The sequence below is a fragment of the Salmo trutta genome, chromosome 13 (genome assembly GCF_901001165.1).
Source record: "Salmo trutta chromosome 13, fSalTru1.1, whole genome shotgun sequence".
Taxonomy (NCBI): domain Eukaryota; kingdom Metazoa; phylum Chordata; class Actinopteri; order Salmoniformes; family Salmonidae; genus Salmo; species Salmo trutta.
Genome location: NC_042969.1, coordinates 43,320,612 through 43,333,912, shown reverse-complemented (window position 1 = coordinate 43,333,912; position 13,301 = coordinate 43,320,612). Strand labels below are relative to the sequence as shown.

At 41.0% G+C, this 13,301-nt stretch overlaps 1 protein-coding gene across 13 annotated transcripts in view; it reads right to left on the bottom strand.

Moving 5' to 3' along the window:
* The window catches only part of brca2 (BRCA2 DNA repair associated), a 43,089-nt gene that overhangs the window by 17,655 nt on the left and 12,133 nt on the right, over positions 1 to 13,301 (bottom strand). For 10 of the 13 annotated variants that reach the window (XM_029772135.1, XM_029772134.1, XM_029772144.1 and 7 more), the window contains exons 4-11: positions 7,928 to 7,988; positions 7,705 to 7,754; positions 7,576 to 7,604; positions 7,367 to 7,493; positions 7,217 to 7,278; positions 6,896 to 6,986; positions 6,006 to 6,779; positions 2,202 to 5,882 (exon numbers count right to left, since the gene is read on the bottom strand). In XM_029772135.1, the coding sequence (XP_029627995.1) occupies positions 2,202 to 5,882; positions 6,006 to 6,779; positions 6,896 to 6,986; positions 7,217 to 7,278; positions 7,367 to 7,493; positions 7,576 to 7,604; positions 7,705 to 7,754; positions 7,928 to 7,988 (4,875 nt within the window). The remainder of the gene's footprint in view (positions 1 to 2,201; positions 5,883 to 6,005; positions 6,780 to 6,895; positions 6,987 to 7,216; positions 7,279 to 7,366; positions 7,494 to 7,575; positions 7,605 to 7,704; positions 7,755 to 7,927; positions 7,989 to 13,301) is intronic. The other 3 variants (XM_029772142.1, XM_029772139.1, XM_029772140.1) reach the window with 3 other exon arrangements.

Genomic DNA, 13,301 nt, shown 5'->3' with positions numbered 1-13,301 from the left:
CTATTGAATATAACATCACATAAAGGACAATGTTGTAAATCATTTTCTTCATAACGAAATTAGATTGGTAAAACACACAACCCTGTAACTTTCATATGCAAGTAAAAAGTTCTTATGTCTAACATTACTCCTCTAGGCTCCTCCCAATCACAATATCTGATCACATTTTTGTTATTTTAGATCTGATAGATACACACAGTGTACACACATACAGTCCCAGTTAAAAGTTTGGACACACCTACGCATGCAAGGGTTTTTATTGTTTATTTTTACTATTTTCTACATTGTAGAATATTTGATGACAACAAAACTATGAAATAACAAATATGGAATCATGTAGTAAACAAAAAAAGTGTTGAACAAATCCAAATATATTTTAGCCACCCTTTGCCTTGACAGCTTTGCACTCTTGGCATTCTCTCAAACAGCATCACGAGGTAGTCACATGGAATGCATTTCAATTAACAGGTGTGCCTTGATAAAAGTACATTTGTGGAATTTGTTTTCTTAACGCGTTTGAGCCAATAGCTTGTCACAACACAACTGAGAGGTGGTATACAGAAAATAGCCCTACTTGGTAAAAGACAGAGTCCATAATGTCAAGAACAGCTCAAATAAGCAAACAGAAACGACAGTCCATCATTACTTTAAGACATGAAGGTCAGTCTAAAGTTTCTTCAAGTGCAGTCGCAAAAACCCATCAACCGCTATGATGAAACTGGCTCTCACGAGGACCGCCACAGGAATGGAAGACCCAGAGTTACCTCTGCTGCACAGGATAAGTTCATTAGTTACCAGCCTCAGAAATTGCAGCCCAAATAAATGCTTCACAGAGTTTAAGTAACAGACACATCAACTGTTCAGAGGAGACTGCGTGGATCAGGCCTTCATGGTTGAATCGCTGCAAAGAAACCACTACTAAAGGACACCAATAATAAGGAGAGACTTGCTTGGGCCAAGAAACACAAGCAATAGACATTAGACCAGTGGAAATCTGTCAGATGAGTCCAAATTTGAGATGTTTGGTTCCAATCACCGTATCTTTGTGAGACGCAGAGTAGGTGAACCGATGATCGCATGGAGGTGGTGGTGTGATGGTGTTTTGCTGGTGACACTGTCAGTGATTTATTTAGAATTCAAGGAACACTTAAGCATGGCTACCACAGCATTCTGCAGCGATACACCATCCCATCTGGTTTGCGCTTAGTGGGACTATCATTTGTTTTTCAACAGGACAATGACCCAACACACCTCCAGGCTGTGTAAGGGCTATTTGACCAAGAAGGAGAGTGATGGAATACTGCATCAGATGACCTGGTCTCCACAATCACCCAATTTCAACCTAATTGGGATGAGTTGGACCGCAGAGTAAAGGAAAAGCAGCTAACAAGAGCTCGGCATGTGGGAACTCTTTCAAGACTGTTGGAAAAGCATTCCAGGTGAAGCTGGTTGTGAGAATGCCAAGAGTGTGCAAAGCTGTCAAGGCAGGGGAGACCCCTCCCTCCTTACATTTATAGGGTCCTAGACTACAGATTATATATATAGATATATATATAGTTAAAGGTTTAATATTGTTCCACACTTTTCTAATCTCTGCCACTTAAAAAGAAACTGTCTGAGAAATGTGTGACTGAGAGAACTCTGCAGGGGAGTTTAAGAGAAGAGACTAGTCTGACATTCCACTATAAATCAACTTGGGGAGTGGACATTTATTGCTGAGCTTTTAGATAACACAAACTCTTGTTTATATAGCTGTGTAGGCATGGTTTTGGTCTCATGAGTAGAAGGTAATGACATAGGCAGTGACATTAAAGATATATGACTGTAGGAATAATAAAACAACAACTCATGCCCCTTTCTATTTTGCAGAACTTACTTGGAAACATGCATGCTATGTCCCTGTTGTCAACTTCTGTCTGCAATTGCATTAAAGGTTTTAGAATGATTTAATTAAAGATATTGTCTGAATGCTAATTTCACAAATGAGCCAATGATTGACAAGGAACGAACCCTACTTTGAAGAATCTAAAATATATTTTGATTGAATTAACACTTTTTTTGGTTACTACATGATTCCATATGTTGTATTTCATAGTTTTGATGTCGTCACTATTATTCTACAATATAGAAAATAGAAAAAATAAACTAACCCTTGAATGAGTAGTTGTTTCCAAACTTTTGACTGGTACTGTATATCTTACCTGTCATCCCTAAATCCTCTGCCGACCTTTTCCCAATTCCACTTCTCATCTCAAAACCCCCCTTGGAGGACATGGGGTTAGCTTGGATTGGTGTTCCAGGACAATGATCAGTCAAGTCTTCGTCCTCTAAAAGAGCCTTGGTACAATCCATGGTCTCCTGGGCAAAGTACCTCCTCTGGGTCACAGAGCAGCCACTGAATCCAAGGGATTCAAAATTTAACAAGGAAGACTCCGCTTGACATTCTACAGATGAAGACTGACATGCCATTCCAACAATGGTCTGGATCACTTCGCAGTCCTCCAGTCGAACTGCTTTGACCGGTACACGCTGAACATTAATATGGGGAGTAGGGACCTTCAGTGGCCTATTTTCTTCAGATCTTTTTTGAGGGTCAGTATCACTGTCAAGGGTATCATCACACGCTTCTTGAAGTGCCTTCTCTGAAACAGACAGTCCGTTACCACTGGCTGTGCTAAAACCAAAAAGGCTTCCTACTGGATTACTGCCAACTGAATATTTTACATTACCAGTCTCACCATGAACGTACACAGACTTCACATGTTGAAGAGCCTTTTCTGAAATAAACACCCCTTCCCCACTGGCTGTGCTACCATGAGAGATTTCATGCGTTTCCTTTGTTGGAATCTTTTCCAGATGCACTTTGTGGCCATTCTCAGGTTGTGGATTTTCAATTACATCACATTCGTTCAGAATAGACTTTGCTTTCTGGAGTGCTCCATCAGACATATGCACAGTCTTGCCACTGGCAGTGCTGAAATCACAGTGAGTTTCAGTGAGTAATGAAAATCTACCATCTGAAAACCAAGCCTCCTCAATGGCATTTGAGTCTGTGCAGTTATCAAGGTTTTCATTCAGAATGCTCTTCGCCTTCAAAATACATTTTTCAGATACATGCACATTCTTTCCACCAGCTGTGATGAAGGCACAATAGCTTTCCCCTGGATTGTTCATCAGACCATCAGCAGACTTTACGTCTATATTCCCTTGCTTTGCTTCAGCACTGATTAAGCTGTCCATATTGGAATCACAGTTGTTGAAAACAGCCTTTGCTTGCTTATGGGCCTTAGGTGATACGGTAACTTCTTTGACACTAGCAGTCTTAAATCCACTGTGCTTCTGTGTAGGATTCTGAATGGTATGAAGATCTACTCTGATCTTTTTCTTTGATTTAGAAAGATCCTCTCCATCTACATTACATTCACTCAAAAGAGCCTGTGCTTTCAACAGCGCCCTTTTGGACACAGACACTCTCTTACCACTGGCAGTGCTGAACCCAGATCCATTTTTCAAAGGATCTTTAGCATGGGTTTGAGAATTTTCTGGTTCAAGCATTTTCCTCTTTGCCCCTAGAACATCATGTGACGTGCCACCATCAAATGATGGAGTTTTTGCTGTAAAAGGGACCTTTGCTGATATGGAGGCTGCTTTACAACTGGGTTTCTTAAAATCACAATCACTTTTCTGCTGAATATTCCGACTTGGTATCTTTGCATTCAAGCTAGGGATTTTCCCTGGCTTAGAATTTTCCAATTCATCACAGTCATTCAGGAGAGTCCTTGCCTTCAGTAGACATGTTGCAGAAACATCAACTCTCTTACCTCGAGCAGTGCTAAAGCCACAATTGTTTCTCTCAAAATGATTACAGCCAGTCTCTGATACACTTGTTTTGCTCAGCTTTTCTGATGCACAACCTGAACTTTCCATAGCGTCACAGTCTTTGAAAACCGCATTTGTTTTTTTAAGGGCCTTTGCCGAGATGGTCACTCCTTTACCACTGGCTGTCTGGAAACCACCATCCCCATGTTTGTGAGAATGTATAAAGTCCACTTTAATCTTGTCAATGTATTCATCACGTGGTTCCTTCAGATCTACTTTTTTTTCAGGGCCATGAAAATGTGTCACATTAGAATCAACATTTGTATCAACTTCGCCTCTATATTGAACAGGTGAGGTTTCAACTTGTTCCGTATTTTTTACTGCACACTTGGGTGCACAGTTTTTTTCCTCGAAATCTGCAAACAAGGCCCTTGCTTTGCTCAGACACTTTTCTGAAACTATTATAGCATTTCCGCCAGCCGTTTTAAAACCCACACCCAACTTGGGGAGATTTTTGCTTTCACACTCCATTCCACTGGTGTTCGTATCCATATCGAGCAGATGGTTCTCGTTTGTGGTTTTTGTCAACAAACCAAAGGAGCGCTCAGCTATGTTTTCAGAGCTATAACTGGGAAAGTAAAGTACTCTTCTGTGGATAACATGTTCTTTGGGTTTCTCTGTTGAATTGCTGGATGATGCCCCACTAGATTTAATTTCGGTGGTTGTTACTTGGCAAATTTCCTTGCAATGAGAAATAGTTGTCTTTTTGTCAGGGGTGGCCATCTTCACAGATTGCTTCTCAACATCAGAGTTGAAACTGTCATCGAAATCTATGCCTGTGAGAAAGTCGGGATCCAATTCTTTCTCAGATTGACGAGGGGGGCTACCATCTGGAACATAGAAGTTCAGCTTTGCTGGTTTAAACTGTGTGAATTCAAATTGGCTGTCTGCAGCTTCTAAGAGACTGCACAATTCTGAAACATCAGCTCTCTGTGAGGCTGTCAACGGACCTTGGCTATCAACAGACCTCTGGTGTGTATAGGGTAGAGGTGGTAAATGAGATCCATCAACAAGCTCCAATCCACATGACATGTTACCTTCATCAGGAAGGCTTATCTCAGGAATATTGACTGCAGGTATTTCATCCTCAATCTCAAACAGATCCTTGTCTTTCTCCAGATTTGCTGAAAAAAAATGTATCTTCTTATTGGAGGCCATTTTGAAACCAGACCCAGGGTGTGAGGAAACCAAAACATTGATGCTCTGAGGGGTCTGAACCTGAACTTGCCCATTCAATTTTACGCTGGTTTGCTTTGACCTTTTGGCAACGTTGAGTGGACTAATGAACTTCACTTCTGTGGACAGTCGGCTTCCTGTCACACACGACAACACAGGTTTCACTTCACTGGCAGCAGTAACAACATCAGTCATATTTTCCTCAATTAAGTCATCTAATGATGCTTTTGCTTTCTTTATTGCTTCTGGAGGCAAAGAGATAATCCAGTTGTTACCTGTTATAAACCCTCTAGATGATTGATTTCCATAACTTTTTTCAGAGCTAGGGTGAACGTTGGATGATTCTGTTTGTGTGACATCAGAAAGGGTGTAAGGGGGGAAGCTGCTATCACACACTGTACTCTTCATTCTAGACGTGTTTGCAGAGTTGCTAAACTGAGAACCAGGAATATGCATTTCATCACTGATGCCAGAGTTAAGATGTTCAGGTTTCTGGCCCCATTCTAGTCTATTCAACAGTTTTCTGTTCCTTAGTCTCATTGCTGAGAGACAAGCTGATGCAGAGAAGCCATTTTTAATAGCATCTGCTCTTTTGCTGCATGGTTGACTGTAGTCAACTACTTGGCTAAAATCTTGCGCAAATACCCTGCAAAGCTGTGACATATCAAGATCAGGGTCTTTGGTTGGTGCTTGTGAAACAATATTTTCTTCAGTTGCACTTTTCTGCTGAACTTGCGGCTTTTTCCCATCCAAGGCAATTTTGTTAAGATTATTAAACTCAGCTTCATTTGGTATGGTTCCACTTTGTTTTATGTTCTGATTTTCACCTAACATGATGGAAGAGAATAAAAGCACATGCATCAATATATATCAGTGAAATAATTTCATTGAATGAAAGAAAGAAATCAATACTATAATTGGAATGAGATTAAAAAACATTACAATCTTACCCCTGGGAGCAGTTCCAGGTGATGCAGGTAACATCTGAGTAACATATTTATCTTGCACTGACAGAAGTGGATTTTGGACACAGTAAACAAATGTCCTTGTTTTCCTGGGAAAGGTGTGTTCTAGAGAGCTTTCGACTACAGACCCTGTCAATTGAGATCCCTCTGGCTGGCTGGTGCATGGTAATGTTCTCCTGGAAAGGGCTGACTCCACCTGGACAGTCTGCTTAGAGGAGCCACGATCTGGCTGCTGGCTTCCAGTGAAGTCACAGAATGTTTCACTTATGCCATCTTGTGGAATTATGTGTTTAGTAAAGGAAGACCCCTCATGGTGAAATGAATCCATATCATAGTCTGAAATGTCAGGTACACTTATTGGAGTCCACTGAGAAGTCGCCAAATCCCCAGACTTCATGTCAGTCCTGGACTCAAGAGCCTCAGAGGTTTCCCTGGTGTGTTGGTATTCTCCTGCTCTCTCACTGGATACTTTGTCATGTTCCATTGTAGAAGTAGGTACGTGTTCCTTAGTTGCGCCACTTTGCTTCCTTTTGATTCTCTCCTTGGTCTTCACCCTTTGTAAAGCCAAACTTCTGTTGCTGAAGAATATGGAGAGGACATCCTCAGCTCCATCTAGAACACCGGCCATTGTGCTGCGGATTTCTCCGTCCTCAATAGCATCTGGTAAAGTCTGTTTCCAATGGCTGCCACTGTCACCAGGTAACGTGTCTTGAAAGCCAGGGGAGATGTCAATCACACCAGGCAAGTGGGAATCCAGTCCTGTTGGTATACCAGAGAAATAATCAGTACTTGCATCTGTTACACAGTGTTATTGTGCAGAGTAACTTCTACAATATTTACTACTGTAGAACCATTACCATTCAACAAATACTCACCATTGTGTTGACAGAGAGGTCTATCATTCTGTTCTGGTGACAGCATTGTGCTTCCAGACTCCTTGGCCGAGGGGAAAAGCTTTCGCACAAACTATATGAGAGCAGACAAATCCTTCTCCACAAGTCTGATACACAAATGCCTTGAGCATGGGTAGAGTATCCAAGTGTAATCAAGGGGACACCAATGTACTGGAGCAATATTGTACTATTTATCTAATTTAGTTTTTAAAATTAAAGCAAGTCAATAGCATTAGACATCCAGAAAAATCTGTTTATGCTTAACCTGCCATGAGTTTTTCTGGGATTGTATGGAATACTCACCATAACCTGCTCTTCGGTAGCAATTCTTACTGGGCACATAGGCCTACGCTCCTCACTTTTAGCTGCAAGGGTGAGGACATGACATTTTAGACAACCAATGTAAAACTCGCATTATAATAAAACCACAAATTCATACAGTATCATACTTACTCAAAATGATGGTGGGCGACATGACAGGTGTATTGAGAGAACTGGTCCAGGACATATCAGGGTCTAACTGTGCACCAAGACTTTCAGATATACGTTTGACAGAGTGTGCCTGTGGAAATAAAAATATCTTAATTTTAAAAATGTGTAATGGAACTTTTAAAACACTAGTTTGGTTTTAAAAAGATTTCCCCAAGAACAGCTGCACCTACCGTAGAGTGTTTCGGTGTGTCAAGCAGCCCTGTAAAAAGAAAGTTGTGCAAATTTTAAATCAAAACAATAAATACCAATATATTAAATATCAACATCGATCAACACTGAAAAGTCACCAGTCAGCTTACCAAAACTGTCTCCATGCAGCCTTTTTCTATAGGATTTACTGGGGGTCTCGCTGAAAATAGAACCACTGATGTCAACCATCACAAGAGCAGGTGTTCTGACATTACATTCTGAGCAGGTGGTCAGAATATCAGGATCCAGGCATTAGCAAAGCAACGTATACTTTTAGATTAGAACATTTGTGAAAAGCCAACGTATCAGCACAAAAGAGACAGACATTCTTACCGGTCTATTGGTTTTCCAAATAAGCATGGGCTTGTGTCCATTTTTACTGTTGCAGAGGATCCTGAGCAGCAAAATGGAAAAATATCAGTGCACACATTCCGCAGCCATGTAATCAGGTATAACATAGAACATCAGGAAAAAGGAGATTGGTGAACAAGTGCTAGACCTACCTCTAACCAGTTGGCCTAGCACTCGTTCACCAAAGAGGGGTTCTCAGTTAAAGAACTTATGACGGAGCAGGAATTTGTACAACTGTTCCAACGCTCTGTCCACACGTTAACAATCCTCAATTGCAAAACGGATTTGGAAACTTTGGAACTTCACTTCCATTTATTTTCATGAAACAAAATGTAAAATTACTACACCTTTTTAACAAGATTCCCACAAAGGAATATTTCCATGTTAAAGCTTTACGGAAGAGAGGCGCCCACCAGTTCCAATCAGCTACAGTTGAAGTCAGAAGTTCACATACACTTAGGTTGGAGTCATTAAAACTCGTCTTTCAACGATTCCACAAATTTCTTGTTAACAAACTATAGTTTTGGCAATTCAGTTAGGACATCTACTTTGTGCATGATACAAGTAATTTTCCCAACAATTATTTACAGACAGATTATTTCACTGTATCACAATTCCAGTGGGTCAGAAGTTGACATACACTAAGTTGACTGTGCCTTTAAACAGCTTGGAAAATTCCTGAAAATTATGTCATGGCTTTAGAAGCTTCTAATAGGCTAATTTACATCATTTGAGTCAATTGGAGGTATACCTGTGACTGTATTTCAAGGCCAACTTTCAAACTCAGTGCCTCTTTGCTTGACATCATAGAAAATAAAAAAATTAATCAGCCAAGACTTCAGAAGAACAAAAATTGTAGACCTCCACAAGTCTGGTTCATCCTTGGGAGCAATTTCCAAACTCCTGAAGGTACCACGTTCATCTGTACAAACAATAGTATGCAAGTATAAACACCATGGGACCACGCCATCATACCGCTCAGGAAGGAGACGCATTCTGTCTCCTAGAGATTAACGTACTTTGGTGCGAAAAGTGCAAATCAATCCCAGAACAACAGCAAAGGACCTTGTGAAGATAATGGAGGAAACAGGTACAAAAGTATCTATATCCACAGTAAAACGAGTCCTATATCGACATAACCTGAAAGGCCGCTCAGCAAAGAAGAAGCTACTGCTCCTAAACCGCCATAAAAAAGCCATACTACGGTTTGCAACTGCACATGGGGACAAAGATCGTACTTTTTGGAGAAATGTCCTCTGGTCTGATGAAACAAAAATAGAACTGTTTGGCCATAATGACCATGGTTATGTTTGGAGGAAAAAGGGGGAGGCTTGCAAGCCAAAGAACACCATCCCAACCGTGAAGCACGGGGGTGGCAGCATCATGTTGTGGGGGTGCTTTGCTGCAGGAGGGACTGGTGCACTTCACAAAATAGAGGGCATCATGAGGAAGGGAAATCATGTGGATATATTGACGCAACATCTCAAGACAGTCAGGAAGTTAAAGCTTGGTCGCAAATGGGTCTTCCAAATGGACAACGACCCCAAGCATACTTCCAAAGTTGTGGCAAAATAGCTTAAGGACAACAAAGTCAAGGTATTGGAGTGGCCATCACAAAGCCATGACCTCAATCCTATAGAAAATTTGTGGGCAGAACTGAAAAAGTGTGTGCGAGCAAGGAGGCCTACAAACCTGACTCAGTTACACTAGCTCTGTCAGGAGGAATGGGCCAAAATTCTCCCAACTTATTGTGGGAAGCTTGTGGAAGGCTACTTGAAACGTTTGACCCAAGTTCAACAATTTAAAGGCAATGCTACCAAATACTAATTGAGTGTATGTGAACTTCTGACCCACTGGTAATGTGATGAAAGAAATAAAAGCTGAAAGAAATCACTATTATTCTGACATTTCACATTCTAAAATAAAGTGGTGATCCTAACTGACCTAAGACAGGGAATTTTTACTAGGATTAAATGTCAGGAATTGTAAAAAACAGTTTAAATGTATTTGGCTAAGGTGTATGTAAACTTCCGACTTCAACTATATACACTGAGATCATGTGACACTTAAAGTCCACCTGTGTGCAATCTAACTAATTGTGACCTCTGAAGGTAATTGGTTGCACCAGATCGTATTTAGGGGCTTCAAAGCAAAGGGGTGAATACATATGCACGCATCACTTCCCCGTTTATTATTTTTTAAATAAGTTATATTCATTTCACTTCACCAATTTGGACTATTTTGTGTAATGCCATTACATGAAATAAAAATAAAAATCCATTTAAATTACAGGTTGTAATGCAAAAAAAAAGAAAAATGCCAAGGGGGTGAATACTTTTGCAAGGCACTGTAGATGGAGTATTTGTCCGTTTTGTTTGCCAGAGCCACTTTACCTCTGAACATACCATGTACACTACCATTCAAAAGTGTGGGAACACTTAGAAATGTCTTTGTTTTTGAAAGAAAAGCAAAAAATTTTGTCTATTGAAAATATCAAATTGAGCAGAAATACAGTGTAGACACTTAATGTTGTAAATGACTATTGTAGCTGGAAAGGGCTGATTTTTTTATGGAATATCTACATAGGCGTACAGAGGCTTATTATCAGCAACCATCAGTCCTGTGTTCCAATGGCACGTTGTGTTAGCTAATCAAAGTTAATCATTTTGAAAGGTGAATTGATCATTAGAAAACCCTTTTTGCAATTATGTTAGCACAGCTGAAAACTGTTGTTCCGATTAACCTGTTATGACTAGGGGGCAGTATTTTCACGGCCGGATAAAAAAAACGTACCCGATTTAATCTGATTATTACCCCTGCCCAGAAACTAGAATATGCATATAATTATTAGCTTTGGATAGAAAACACCCTAAAGTTTCTAAAACTGTTTGAATGGTGTCTGTGAGTATAACAGAACTCATTTGGCAGGCCAAAACCTGAGAAGATTCCAAACAGGAAGTACCCTGTCTGACCATTTCTTGGCCTTCTTGATTATCTCTATCCAATACAGGGGATCTCTGCTGTTACGTGACACTTCCTACGGCTCCCATGGGCTCTCAGAAGCGGCAAAAAGCTGAATCGTGGCTTTGTCTTTAAAATGGTGTAAAATAGTCATATGTTTGAAAAATTTAAGTTTTTGTATTTTTGAGGAATTTGTAATTCGCACCACGCCCATCATTGGCTATTGGAGCAGGTGTTCCGCTAGCGGAACGTCTAGATGTAAGAGGTTAAAGAAGCAATAAAACTGGCCCTCTTTAGACTAGTTGAGTGTCTGGAGTATCAGCATTTGTGGGTACGATTACAGGCTCAAAATGGCCAGAAACAAAGAACTATCTTCTGAAACTGAAGATCTCGTACAACGCTGTGTACTACCTTCACAGAACAGCGCAAGAGGAGTGGGAGGCCTCGGTGCACAACTGAGCATGAGGACAAGTACATTAGTGTGTTTAGTTTGAGAAACAGACACCTCACAAGTCCTCTTCACTGTTGACGTTGAGACTGATGTTTTGTGAGTACTATTTAATGAAGCTGCCAGTTGAGGACTTGTGAGGCGTCTATTTCTCAAATAAGACACACTAATGTACAGTGGGGGGAAAAAGTATTTGATCCCCTGCTGATTTTGTATGTTTTCCCACTTACAAAGAAATGATCAGTCTATAATTTTAATAGTAGGTTTATTTGAACAGTGAGAGACAGAAGAACAAAAAAATCCAGAAAACACGTCAAAAATGTTATAAATTGATTTGCATTTTAATGAGGGAAATAAGTATTTGACCCCTCTGCAAAACATGACTTAGTACTTGGTGGCAAAACCCTTGTTGGCAATCACAGAGGTCAGACGTTTCTTGTAGTTGGCCACCAGGTTTGCACACATCTCAGGAGGGATTTTGTCCCACTCCTCTTTGCAGATCTTCTCCAAGTCATTAAGGTTTCGAGGCTGACGTTTGGCAACTCGAACCTTCAGCTCCCTCCACAGATTTTCTATGGGATTAAGGTCTGGAGACTGGCTAGGCCACTCCAGGACCTTAATGTGCTTCTTCTTGAGCCACTCCTTTATTGCCTTGGCTATGTGTTTTGGGTCATTGTCATGCTGGAATGCCCATCCACGACCCATTTTCAATGCCCTGGCTGAGGGAAGGAGGTTTTCACCCAAGATTTGACAGTACATGGCCCCGTCCATCGTCCCTTTGATGCGGTGAAGTTGTCTTGTCCCCTTAGCAGAAAAACACCCCCAAAGCATAATGTTTCCACCTCCATGTTTGACGGTGGAGATGGTGTTCTTGGGGTCATAGGCAGCATTCCTCCTCCTCCAAACACGGCGAGTTGAGTTGATGTCAAAGAGCTCCATTTTGGTCTCATCTGACCACAACACTTTCACACAGTTGTCCTCTGAGTCATTCAGATGTTCATTGGCAGACTTCAGACGGGCCTGTATATGTATTCTTGAGCAGGGGGACCTTGCGGGCGCTGCAGGATTTCAGTCCTTCATGGCGTAGTATGTTACCAATTGTTTTCTTGGTGACTATGGTCCCAGCTGCCTTGAGATCATTGACAAGATCCTCCCGTGTAGTTCTGGGCTGATTCCTCACCGTTCTCATGATCATTGCAACTCCATCATTGCAGCCCCAGGCCGAGGGATATTGAGTTCTTTTGTATTTCTTCCATTTGCGAATAATCGCGCCAAATGTTGTCACTTTCTCACCAAGCCGCTTGGCGATGGTCTTGTAGCCCATTCCAGCCTTGTGTAGGTCTACAATCTTGTCCCTGACATCCTTGGAGAGCTCTTTGGTCTTGGCCATGGTGGAGAGTTTGGAATCTGATTGATTGATTGCTTCTGTGGACAGGTGTCTTATTTTACAGGTAACAAGCTGCGGTTAGGAGCACTCCCTTTAAGAGTGTGCTCCTAATCTCAGCTCGTTACCTGTATAAAAGACACCTGGGAGCCAGAAATCTTTCTGATTGAGAGGGGGTCAAATACTTATTTCCCTCATTAAAATGCTAATCAATTTATAACATTTTTGACATGCATTTTTCTGGATATTTTTGTTGTTATTCTGTCTCTCACTGTTCAAATAAACCTACCATTAAAATGATAGACTGGTCCTTTCTTTGTCAGTGGGAAAACATACAAAATCAGCAGGGGATCAAATACTTTTTCCCCCACTGTACTTGTCCTCTTGCTCAGTTGTGCACCAGGGCCTCCCACTCTTTCTATTCTGGTTAGAGCCTGTTTGCGCTGTTCTGTTAAGGTAGTACACAGCGTTGTATGAGATCTTCAGTTTCTTGTCAATTTCCCGCATGGAATAGCCTTCATTTCTCAGAACAAGAATAGACTGACGAGTTCAAGAAGAAAGTT